Source organism: Polypterus senegalus, chromosome 7 (assembly GCF_016835505.1).
Source record: "Polypterus senegalus isolate Bchr_013 chromosome 7, ASM1683550v1, whole genome shotgun sequence".
Lineage (NCBI taxonomy): Eukaryota > Metazoa > Chordata > Cladistia > Polypteriformes > Polypteridae > Polypterus > Polypterus senegalus.
Genome location: NC_053160.1, coordinates 190,197,545 through 190,211,004, shown reverse-complemented (window position 1 = coordinate 190,211,004; position 13,460 = coordinate 190,197,545). Strand labels below are relative to the sequence as shown.

Sequence of the window (13,460 nt, the reverse complement as noted above, 5' to 3'; positions counted from 1 at the left end):
ACTAAGGCAAGACACCCATGGAAAGCACGCCGAAAGTGGATTCACTAAGCCGCCGACAAGTAAGACACCTATGGCGCAAGCAGGAAGGAGCCATGCCGGAGGTGAATCGCCATATGCAGCATGTAAAACGGTTTGCGAGGGGTATCCCATGGGATCCTTAAAACAATCCTTTACAACTGAGGTTAAAACACAATGAAGTAAGCAGTCTTTAAAAACCGAGTTTTCGGTTATGACGCACGACCACGTGCACCATAGCAAACTGTTTTACACGCTACATACAGCAATTCATCTGCGACAAACGTGCGTCTTCTTAGATGCTCCTGCAGGAACACGGAAAGTCTACGTGAGTCACAGGTGTATCTGGACTGTGCAAAGACGACGACGACTCAAGTGACGAGTTGGAGGTGGGTACAGGAGCGATGGTGGTCCGCCACTTTTCAGTCACGGACGATTGTGTGTTGGTTCGTTCCGTGCATTGTTACAATGTTGCTTTTCTTGCTGATTTATTACATTACCGATTTTTCAAATGTTAATTTTCTCCCTGTGCTTAAAAATCATTAAAAAACCGGCCTGATTATGGGGCGTATGGTACACCGTAGGTTGGCTAGTATTCTATAATTTAACTTTGGATACTTTTAGATGGAAAACTGCAAAGGCCTTTTAAAGTGAATCATAAACATACAAGTTTGGTCAATGAAAAACTATTTATGGAGTTTAACTTTGAAAGCTGGAGGATTAATATGCTAAAGTTGTGAGTTGTGGTTTTTAAATCTATTTACTTTTTGGCAGATTTTATTTTTTCGATTGCCACAAGGTAAGAAACACGCGTACCGATGGATGTTTTGGTTCCCAGAATGACCACTGGCTGCTTTCAAAATCCATGTCAGCATCTGAAGTAGGGGACAACCACTGGAAAGGAGCTAAATGTACATGAAAACAAGAAAACGTTTAACAGAATTGTCAAATAGTTGTCTTAAAAATCATTAAAACACACGATGTATTTGTACCTGCGGCAGAATTGACGGGTTCTTCTAAAGTATCACTCATCTTAAAACTTGTTTGGGAGGCAGAGAACTAAAATAAATAAACAAAAATAAAAATGATTTAATCAAATGACATCATTATATTGAATCTTACATTGGTCACTGATCTCCTTTTGATTATTAAGCATTTTGTGCAAAATGTTTTACCAGAATTGTATTGGGCTACAGCATTAAAAGGCACATTCAGGTCTGTTCGTTACCCCATTATTTGTAGAACCTTTTTCCATTTTATATATCCTTACTGCAGTTGGAATGAAGGCCCTATCTTATACAGTATATAAAGTTCAATTCCACACCCTTGGGCTAATCTCAACAACATTTTGTAAGTGTATCCTATTTGGTCAGGGAGAGACAACAACTTTTTTGGCACCCAAAATTTTGATATTGTCAAAGGCAATCAAACGTCTCCTTGACATTCTGAAACTATCAAAGCACTGGTTTGCATCCAGTCCATCAACATTTCACTCCCTCCAGTCTTGTATGCAGTAACTTGTAGAGCCAAGTATGAAAGTGACAATTACATGAAAATCAAGGGTTATGATTCCCCCCGAATTTCTTTTCCTTGCCATCACCAGCTGACAAATTCAATTATGTCCTGCGCTGAACACCATGTAAGTTAGTGGGACAACCAGTGTGCTGTTGGCATTCTTGGCTGTTTTATTAGGTCATACTTCTCCGATTACTGTATTTGTTTTTATTAAATTTTTACATGCGAGGCACATTCAGGAAGAATATTTACTCTTACTCAAATTGAATCACTGGCAAAAATGTAATTTGCACAGGCAAACAAAAGTAATCGGGCAGAAGCCAAAAACCAAAACGGAGTCACTTTTACAGGAGCTGCAGTGTGTAGTCAGCCATGATGTGGATGTAACGTCACCAGTAATGGATTTCTATCCAAATGACACTGTCGTTGTTTGTCCACCCAAAGATTCTTTTCAGAATGAAGCTGACTGAGAACAATTGAAATATGAACTTTAAACCAGACTGCACACATGTACAGTATATATGTCATTTTGTACATACTGCATGATGGTTCAATTATATGTTTTATGTTTATCTTTCACAATATGTACATTTGTAATTATTGCATGGCACATAAGTGGAAATGTGCTTAATAAGCATTAATTGAATTGAATTCTGGTTTGTCTGAAAGCTAAGAAAAGAGAGCAGTTGGACTACAGTCATAATAAGTAGGACTAGAATGAATCATTCCAGATACATGCAATTCTCCTTACACTTAATTTTATCTGCATAAATGTTCACTGCATTGCATCCTTTTGATCAAATAAATGAACAGTGTGGTTGAACTAACTAAAAGTAAGTTATTGTTTCTGTGAAAGCATGCTTGTATTTACCTCATGTATGGTCTCTTTACAAATGGGTGCTGTTTTCAAATCTACGGCTTCCTTTGTAACCCCTAAAAAAAAAAAAAAGAAAAACAAAATATAAATTTATTACACATTTTGACACTGCAGTGTATCAGTGTAGCCCAGCTGAAGTCAGCTTTAATTTTTGTGTAAAATAAAAAACGTGCCCATAACTCCATTTATACAACCACATCTGAAGTATGAATGGACCAACATTGAAAGGTGGCAGCAGTTTATCAACAAGCTCCTACTTGTAACTGAAGTCTTTAAATAAAATTTATTAATTAGTTTCTATATTTAATGGGTCGATGCAGAAACACTCATTCTGGACTTGTTTTACTTGTTAATAGTGGATGTGACCTCAAATGATAAAACAGATTTGAAATAAGTTCTGCAGCTGCAGTGGCACTTTGGGATCAAGCCTGCCTAACTCGGCCTTAAAGGAATAGGCAGGTTCAGATATACTGTTGACGCTGCTTTCACAAGACATGGAGCACCCAAAAAATACAGCTTGGTTATGTTGTAGAGGATCCACAATACCAGATACTCTAAATTTCTTAGAAAAATGAAAGCTTAGTTTTGATTTACACCATGTGTTCTACATAACAACATCCTCAAGTTTATTATCCATGTAGCCACATGAGCTTTACCTGTCTTGTCCATAACACTGCTGCGGGTCCAACTATCAAGCTGGCCACAGGAAGACGTAATTTCTTCCAGGATCTCCAGGGCACTGCTATGTTGAGAAAGCTTTTTTAATAGTAAAAGATGCTCCTCTTTCTCAAATGGTAGTTGTGCCGATTCATTCCCACAGCATTCTCTTCCTGTGCTGCCTGACAAAGTATATTCAGAGGCCGTGGAAAACCCCTGGGGTATGACTGGCATCTTCAAGCCTCTGGTCTTATCGTGATTTACTTCAGGGAAACTATGAAAATTGTCATCTGTCTTTAAGTCGGGTGTGTTTTCACCTTGGGCCTGGGTGACCGTTATCTGATTTATAGTTTCGTTAACTGGGTCTTCAGAATTCTGCAGGTCATATTTTCTGCCAACTGCTATTTCAAGATTTTGCTCAGGCTTCTCACACTTTGATCTTCCACAAAGTGGCAATCTGGGTGAATTTTCCTTCGCCACCTCATGGTTTCTCAGACATTTTCCAAATTCTAAATGTGACTTCTCCTCATAAGGTGTCTCTGAAAGTTTATAATCACCTAATTGTTGATTACCGGAGTAAGCAGGAGAACCACAAAGCGTTTGCTTCAACCCATACTTAGATGTCTTAATATGTGAGGAAGTCAATTCATTTACCATTAATTCTTGGCCAGTGGCAGATGTATGAAGTGTCTGGACTGAGTTACCAGTGCTCTGATTGTTCACCCGTCTCTCTGAAGACAACTGTGCACTTAGATCTTTCCCTGCCAGATGAACATCAGCACAGGGCAGAGTCAGGTTATCCATGCCTTCCAGATTGTGTTGTTCAGATTTACCAATGATGCCACGAAGTGCACATTTATCAGTAGGGTTTGACAGATCTTCTTCAGATTTGAGATCACTACTTATTGCAGAAGTGCTTTCCATTTCATCCAGGCTAAAGTCTTCTAGCAAACTGAAATTTACACTTGGAAAGTCACACTCACCCGGACTACTCATCACTGAACAGAAAGGGACGTTAGGTGTGTGAGAATGTGAGATTGTGGAGTCATCCAAGTCTACTAAAATATCATTACATTCAACAGCCTCCATTTTCTTCTCTGGCAAAAATGCTTCCCATTTACTCCTTTTTGCCTGGCTTAACTTGCTTTGATAAACACTGTTCAGTTTACAAGCAGTGCTTAAAGGATCCTGTGCACACAGCAAATCATCGTTCTTTATACTTTTACAATCTAACTTCACATCCGCCTCACGATGTACACTGTAATCAAAGGATATATTGTTACTCAAGTAACCTTTAGGAGAAATTGCACTTGAAGGATGTGATAAACTGAAGGACAACTCTTCTGGCTGAACACTTTTGGAGTCTCGACAAAGGACGCTGCTCTTTTGGTCTATAAAAGGGTTTGCTTTAAAAGACTTACTGACTGAAGTTGTATCACATTTTGGTAAAGCATCCTTCTGGGATTTATCAGAACCAAGTAATGCTAAGATTTGTGCTGTGTTTCTTATGTTTTTGGATGCACTACTGACAGAATTAAAGTGACCAAAGGTAGGAAGATCCTGAAGAAGTTCTAAATTCTGCTCCTTGTCTGTCACATATTCAATGCTTTCCTGTAATCCAGGGTGAAAAGAAGGTTCTACACAGGACTTGGGTGTTGGCAGAAAAGACAAATCAGGGGATGCGGATGAAGAAGACGCTTGAACAATTTGGTCTGTTAAAGGAACATCCAAATGGGTGCCTATGGTTTGATCCACACCACGGGTTATTGTGGTGGTTTGTTTATTGGTAATAGTGGCAAACAGAGGAGATTGGTTATAAAATTTTGGAGAGTGACTGCTATTTGAGATGCATTGGTGTAACTGAGCACTTGATAGTTTATTTTCTTCTGTGGTGGCTTTCTTCTGAATCTGTTGTGGTACTCGGTATCCCTGTAAGATAAAATGGCAACATATTAAACATATAAAAATTCGAACAAGGAAAAAATAGAAACACAAGCAAACTGAAAGTGCCATGTGCACCTTGTGTTTAGATTTATGTTCTCTAGGATATAAAAGCAAAACATTCATCTGGTACTAAAATATCAAAGCTAAATAGAATTGAAATAAATACCTTTGCTAAATGGGTAACACAAAATAACTTCTGATCATGTCAAAAACGGCAGATCCAGAATATCAGCTACCTATTAAGATACTTTCCTGAATCAAACAACAGAACAAACCCAGTTGTCCACAAACCAGTTGCTCAATAACCGATGGGTCAAATGCTCAATTTACAGCAATTTTATGTAAAAGCTCTCCTTAAGATCCAGCAATGAATTGGCAAAAAAAAAAGTAATTGACCATGTCAAGAAACGTGTCACAGCACCATGTAAGTGTGAACACTAAAACAAATGTGTTTTACTTAAAAGTACTGAGTGATGTCAAACAGGTGGTAAGCAACGTCATCGGATTTAAGAAGAAAAAAATAGCAACATAGGGCGGCACAGTGGGAAGCGCTGCTGCCTCGCAGTGAGGAGACCAGAGTTCGCTTCCCAGGTCCTCCCTGCATGGAGTCTGCATGGGTTTCCTCCAGGTACTCCGGTTTGCTCCCACTGTCCAAAGACATGCAGGTTAGGTGGACTGGAGATTCCAAATTGGCCCTAGTGTGTGCTTGGTGTGTGTGTGTGTGTGTGTGTGTGCGCCCTGCCCGGGATTTGTTTCCTGCCTTGCACCCTGTGTTGGCTGGGATTGGCTCCAGCAGACCACCGTGACCCGGTAGTTAGGATATAGCGGGTTGGATAATGGATGGATGGAAAAATAATAACATTTGTAGTATCAGATACAAGTTTGAAAAGATCAGTATTCAAATCAAGACAGAATATCTTTTATTTGAATGTAGCACATTCCTGTCAGAGTTGATTTTCTTTTTTAAATATTTATACCAAACATAGTGATCAACCATTACACTTTGCCTTTTTAATGGCCAAAAGCATAAGGTTTATTTTCTGGAGCTTGTTTGTGAATTGGAATTTAGTTTTCTTCTCTGTACCTGGCCTGAGGTTAATATTTTAGAGTTTACTAACTGTGTAAGCCCGGGCTCCTAGAAACCTCTTTCCTTGGCGGTTTCATTTTGCCAACCTGCTCGCCTCCGCTGTCTATCAGCGGCTAAGTGATTTTCTCTCTCCTCAGAGGTTTAGTATTGCCGATGTGCTCGCCTCACTTATGTATTAGCGGCTAAGTGAGTTTCCCCATTGGCAACAGAGTCACTTTCTTTGAGCTTCATACTTCCGGGCCGGACAGACAGACAGACACACACACATATACATATATATATATACACATATATATATATATATATACACATATATATATACATATATATATATATATACACATATACAAGGCAATTTACTTATAGGGTGGTTATCTGATAACACTGTGGCCTCACTAATTTTGATATCCTACATTTTAATTTCATGATTAATTGCCCCTCAGTGTAATTTGCACATTCTCCTTGTCTTTGCAGAGATTTATCCTAAATTAGATGTATGTAAATGTGACCTTGCACATATATACAAATGTCTCCCTACAGAGAACTGGCATCATTTCTAAGGTTGTCTCCTGTGTTGCACCAAATGCTGATGGCATAGCCTGCAGTCCTACATGAGCCTGAAGTGGGTCTGAGAATCTGACCTTTATAAAAATACTGCATTATGGATGGATTATTCACAAGCAGACATTCTGATGCTTATGTTTCTCAAATTTGTTTGGTTTTTAAATCCCCCATCCATTAGTATTACTACAACTATTGTATAAAACCAGTAACGGCGTACTACACGATAACATGCAGTGAATACACTTGACTTGAGCATTCCTAGTGTCCTCCTCTTTCTCTGTCTGTTTAGTGTTCAGTTGCTCAGAGGTTGATGCGCTTACTGTTTCCTGATCAGCACTTCTTTTCTCCACCCTAGCGGCCCGCTGCTTCTTTTCTTTTGTTGGCATCTTTTCGCGTTAAAACTGATTAAGTTAGTTTTTGTGTTGCAATTACTTTGAACGTTTTCTTGAATTTTTCTCTTAAGCTGGCACTTAAGTCTTCAATCTGCCTCAAGAATGATTAGCGAAGGTGGTAGGGAATGAGAACGGCGCCCGTACACATGCGCCACATGGCCGCCCTGCTGTGCGCTGCCGAGAGCTGATTCTACAATAAAATAAAATAAAAATAAAAGGAGTAATACAAATCATCACCCCAAAAGCGAATAGTAGACATCACGTAGTATATGTGTACCAAATTTCAAGTCAATAGGTGAAATGGTTTGCGAGCTACAGGTGACTTAAAATCCTGGACAAACAAACGAACAGCCACGGTAGCGTATTATATAAGAAGATGCTGAACATTTTATACAAGAGATATCATTAAGTGCTCAAATAAACTCACTTAGGTCAGATGCACATTTTAAGCACCACTCTTTAATTTCATATTCAGACTTGACGAATTCCTAATCATAAAGTACCAATAGTACACTACAAGACATTTTTGGCCATTTTTCGTACCCACCAAGGGCTCCCTTGTAAGTAGACTTTTTCTAAATGACTGGTACTCCCATGTCAGTTTTGTTTTAAATTGTTGCACAATCTCATCAGGTCTAGTAGCTGCAAATGTGGAGAAGCAAAAGCAGCCTGGAGGTTTTTTTTTGCCATGTAAAAAAGAAAACCGACTGAGGTTAACATATGGCAGCCTCAGCTATCATTAAAACTCATGACAACCCCAAACAGAGGCCTGGTGCCAAGCTGAACTTTCCAGTGTTTATTCTAAAAAAATGGTTTGCAGGAACCAACTAAATCTCTATTAGTAATCACCGAATTGACAATAACAGAAGACATGTTAATAATGCCTCAAGAAAATCCACCCAAAAAGATATACCAGGATGCTCTGATTATGTTGTTACTCTAGGCCTTTTAATCATACCTGCTGAGTTTTCAGATCTATCAGTAAATCACAATATATCAATGTAGTTAACAGCTTTATAATAAATAATATATGCAGTAAATAAATCAAACTAATAATTCACTTCACCATGCAAACTTTGCAAATGGTAAAATGAACCTGAAAAAAATCAAATAAGCACTTACTGAATGCTTCCTTTTTAACCCAACTGGTAAACATTGCCTGGCAGATAGTGGGGGGTTCAAGTGACTGCCACTTTGCTGAGATGCTTTAAGACTTGGACAAGGAACTTGGTTACCAGTGGCTTTTGCCTCTTCCACCGTGATTAAATATCTGTCACTTTCTAAGTCATCACCTACATTAACCTGAATATAAGAAAAAGGAATTTAATCACTCACAGTTACTTTAAATTCATGATAGGTCGGAAAAAATTTTAAAACATTATTTTTCAAATGTGCACATATTTCCCAAGTGAGCCAATATCATCGTGATGTTCTGCCCATATAATCATACCCGATTTCAGCCACTTTGCATAAATAAAAAATGCACTAGATAAGAAAACACAGAAAAGAATTAATTCACATATTTCTCCAGGCTTACTGAATAGAAAACTGAATCATAAGAATTGGAACCTTCCTGACGGCATGGACTGCATTTCCACACCTCCATGCTACTCATTTAGTAATTACTTTTGTATACATAGAAATAGGTACCTCCAATCTGATTGGCCTGCTCTTTGTGCCAGAATCCTAAGGGATGGGCTACATTGACATTGTGTGCTGGGGTGGCAGCATAAAGATGAAAGACGCCTCACGCCTGGACAAACTTGTTAAGAAGGCAGGCTGTATTGTAGGAGTAAAGTTGGACAGTTTAACATCTGTGGCAGAGCGACGGGCATTAAGCAAACTCCTGTCAATCATGAAGAATCCACTGCATCCACTTAACAGTGTCATCTCCAGACAGAGGAGTAGCTTCAGTGACAGACTTTTGTCACTGTCCTGTTCCACTGACAGACTAAAGAGATCGTTCCTCCCCCACACTATGCGACTCTTCAATTCCACCGGGGGAGTAACTGCGAACATTAATTTTATTTTAATTCTTTTCATTTTTATTATTATTTAATTTAATATTGTTTCTTTGTATCAGTATACTGCTGCTGGATTATGTAAATTTCCCCTTGGGATTAATAATCTATCTATCTATCTATCTATCTACATAATCCGAAAAATGTATACATTATAGGTTTAATTACTATTTTGTTAAGTCAAATTGGACAAAGGCAAAATGTCAGCTAAATAAAAAAATAAATAAAATAATTTGGGTTTCATGTCTGATTAATAATCTCTCTGCAATTTTCAACACAAATGGTTATGCACTTATGGTGCCAGATGTGGGAATATGACAGGTGCATATTTTGTGAGATAGCAACTGCTTTGTCACCTAGAAAGAAAAAATAAAAGTAAAAACAGAACTTTTCCATAAGCCTGAAAGTAGTACGATGTATAAAAAAAAAGGGATAAGATTCTTAAAATAAGTCACTCAGTAACTGAACTTTATGACATTTATTATCCACCTATAAAGAAATTACCATTAAATACTAAAGCCACTTCATGGAGGCACTTTACCAGAGACTGGGTTGATGGAGCCTCTTTCAGAATTGATGAGTACACGGCAAGAACAGAACCAGCCCTGAACATGGCAACAGTCCACAGCAATGTAGTCTCCTTTACAAATCAGTACTTACACAATAAAAAAAGTTAACCTGTACCCAAGTATAGATTAAAAAAAAAAAAAAAAAATCAGATGCAAGAATAAAGTGCAAAAGGTCCCACAAACAGTGGCTGGACATGGAATTTCAACCCAGGTGCAGTGCTAGCCAGTTCTCTAGTGCCATTCATATTTATAAGATAAATAAATATGCCAGGTTCAAAATAAAACAAGTAAGAAAATTAATTCATGGTGTAAGATTTAGGTGCAAAAAAAAAAAAATAAAAAAAAAAATAACAGTGGTAATGGAATGTAGTCATATGTATTAATAGAGTAAATTAAAATATGTTCTTTGATACCAATTTAAAACAACATGTAGACAAACAAAGAACCAAAATAAGCCTATGGTAACTCAAACTGATTTCACAGGCCAACTAAAGTGATGGGAAAACAAAATGGCATTGATTGATATCCTGTTGTTGGCTGTTGGTATTTGAGAGTCTGTGGCCAATTGCATCCAACCAATTTTTAACAGTATGAAGAGTCAAGAGTTACACAAGAACTGGCTGAAGTTTACTAAAAGCCTTTACCAGCCTTGCCTGTTCTTTATTCCCCTGAATGAGTCGGTGTGTTTTTGCCTGCCTTTATCTATAAAGATAAAACCCCACAACCTCATGGTCTCCACTTGCTTGAGTATTGTCAAGTGACGCTGTAGCCCTGTGAAATCTTAGCTACATAAAGTAACTTCAGAAAATGAGTGGATAACATACATACAATGTAAAAAAATATATATATTCTAAAGTGAAAACATACCTTTCGGCCCTTGAGATACAAGGCATCCAGTATCTGTCCATGGTCATCAATGAGTGTTGCCTAAATGAAAACCAATTTCAGCAAACAATGATCAAAGCTGAACTGTGTATTACACAACTACAGTAAAGGGCCAGAATCTATTCAGGCCGCACTGGGGACATGGCAGGAAACACCTCTGGAGAGGGAGCCAGTCCACTGCTATTTGGAAAAGAAAGTAAGAAAGTTACACTAATTGGCACTTATTTTTTGACTTTGGGTTAATAAAAACGATGCCCAGCTTTTCAACTGCTTTAATTCTGAGAGCAATCAATACAATAATAACAATTTCAATACAGTAATACTGCGGGAACTACGTTTATTTATTAAAGTACTTATTAAAGTGTCAGGATGTGAAAATCTAGTAATAAAAAAAAACTACTTCCTTTATTTGTTTTATTGTTCAATGACTACTCTTTTGAACCAATGTAAAAAATTTACACCGAAACACCAGTTCAATAAAGAAAATAAAATGCAAACAGCCAAGATATGGTACCTTATTTCGGTTTGTGTCTATCTTTAAGACTCCATCTTTCCATATTTTCTTCTTCTTAGTTTTCTGATGTGTGTACAGTGCCTATTATAAAAACATTTAGCACAAAAACTCTCAGGACACGGGTTAAATGTGCACAATAAAGTAAAACATACTGTATGATCACTCCAAGTATAAATGCACAATACTTATTGAACTGATGTAAAATTTACAGAAATACTTGACTGGCACTTTGTTAGCTCAATGCCACAAACTACTTTTACTTCTTTAAAAAAAAATAAAGGAGTTTACCTGAAAGATTTGTTCAAAAAGTTAATAAGATTACAAGCAGTTTTAACATTAAGAGAGTGTCATTATTTCACATAACGGAGACAGAGGTTTCAAGATAAAGTAGTAAAACTGAACATGGCGACATGTTGCTCATAACAATACTGATCCTATAAACTTATAAATATTTCTGCAGAGTATGGATTTCCATCGGTTGCTTTACTACACAAAAATAATACCAATTAGAGTCATTAGGTGGCAACATTTTGAACCATGTGATTTTTGGGGAATACACATTTAAATGGTATTCTGGAAGTGAACGTTCAAATAATGACACAATTATTCTGATGCATCTTTTTTACATAACCACATCTTCTCAAGGTAGCCTGGCAGCACAGTAGTCATCACTGCTGCCCTATGCTGCCAGAGTCCTGTATTTGAATTCCGCTTTTCATTTATATGCTAGACTTTTGCTGGAATTCCATTTTTCCTTCCATATACTTAATGTTATTTTCGGTTAATTTATGATATTAAGATGTCAATTTTTAAGCATTTATATGCATGAGTGGGGCCTGCAATCACTTGGCATTTGCTTTGTGCTTGAATCTGTCAGGATAAATTCTGGTTCCCCATGTCTTTGAATTTACAGTATTTGAGAGTTTAACATGTACTGTAAACATACTTGCCTGTTGAATGACGATGCGGCTTGCATCTAGTGTTTTGGTGACGTGTGTCCTGTCACTCTTGGCTAGCGCCGCTGCTTCAGCAGCATTGTGAAAAGAGAGCCAATTGACTAAGCCTCTCCTGCCATTATACAGGGTAATTAGCCTCTCTTACAACAAGTCCTATGCAATACCACTTGTCAAGCCTTAGAGGCAAGTGGGTACTGAAAGACCCCAAGCTAAACTTGCAAGGAGGTTTGGACCCTAAATTTGTGGATATGTCTTGGTGCCCACAAACCAAATCCCCAGCTATAGGTCGAATAACATGGGCAGCTGGAGCTCATCAACCTTGGATGGCAACCCATCTAAGGGAAGGAAAACTGAATAAAAACCTGGGAAAAGTATTATCATCAGCTTTGACTGGAAAATAACTCTATGAGAAGGAAAACTCGAAAAAAGAAAACTAATGCCAAACACGGATGTACTGGGCCAGTGACACAACATGGTAGTATAATACAGTATATTCCCAATTTTGTGATTGGACGTTTGATTTTCATACGCTAGTGCCCTACTACCAGGCAGCCAGAGTGCTTGGCCCAATGCCTCAAAAGGAGCTCATCCCAAGCTACTGGTGGTCTCCATGTTCTGATTCAAAGAGCCTGACATTGGGAGTAGAGGACTATACACTGAAAAACTGAGACGCAGATCAGAATGCAGGAGACACCAGTGACATGGAAGCTGTACAGCAGCCAGGAGGACCAACAACATACAGCAACATTTATCTGGGAGACCAGCATGTTATTTGAATGAATGACAACAAGAAGTACAAAGTACACATACAGTATGTAGATGGATAGACAGATACTTTATTAACTCTTTGAGGGCTGAATATTTTTTCCAAAAAACTCAGGTTTCTGAAAAGAACACATAGCGATGGTTTGACACATAAGTCTGTTGCTATGTGCTGTGGCTGCTGTTGGCGCATGTTTGGCATCTCTGGCGGCAGTGGGGCACCTCGATGGTCAGCAGGAATACACGATGGACCAGCTGCCTAGCTGTTTTCGCACAGCAGGTGCGTGGCAGTTGCACTGTGTCGCAATCTGGTTTGTACCTCCTGTCATCATAAGTGGTGGTCCTCTGCTGTAGGCGTTCAGCACCACGATCAGCTGGGGACCGATCAGCCGATGCTGGTACCTCACTTTTGTTTTTGATCTCCATCTCCAGATCACTTGCATTAAACTCGGAGTCCTATTCAACGAAATAATGTAAAATGTCCATGGAGTATTTTGCTTTGCACATTCGCTTCGGTCTCTCGCCAGATGTTGGCACACACATAGGGAATCGAAGTTAAACCAACAAAGCTATGTAACTTGCCTTTTAGCAAAGAGAGTCGAACTAAAGCGTAAAGGGTAAGTTTTGTTGCAGTTTACCGCTGATTACCGGTCCTCTACTCCTGAATTTTGACAAAAGTCGACATCAGCCCTGAAAGAGTTA

General features: G+C 38.4%; 1 protein-coding gene across 1 annotated transcript in view; it reads right to left on the bottom strand.

Annotated features, from left to right (window-relative positions):
- Positions 1–13,460, bottom strand: part of LOC120532098 (protein ZGRF1-like) — a 64,693-nt gene that overhangs the window by 45,841 nt on the left and 5,392 nt on the right. Inside the window, exons 3-9 of the mRNA XM_039757999.1 lie at positions 11,041–11,121; positions 10,509–10,568; positions 8,174–8,353; positions 3,064–4,993; positions 2,402–2,463; positions 1,008–1,074; positions 832–920 (exon numbers count right to left, since the gene is read on the bottom strand). Coding sequence (XP_039613933.1) covers positions 832–920; positions 1,008–1,074; positions 2,402–2,463; positions 3,064–4,993; positions 8,174–8,353; positions 10,509–10,568; positions 11,041–11,121 — 2,469 coding nt within the window. The remainder of the gene's footprint in view (positions 1–831; positions 921–1,007; positions 1,075–2,401; positions 2,464–3,063; positions 4,994–8,173; positions 8,354–10,508; positions 10,569–11,040; positions 11,122–13,460) is intronic.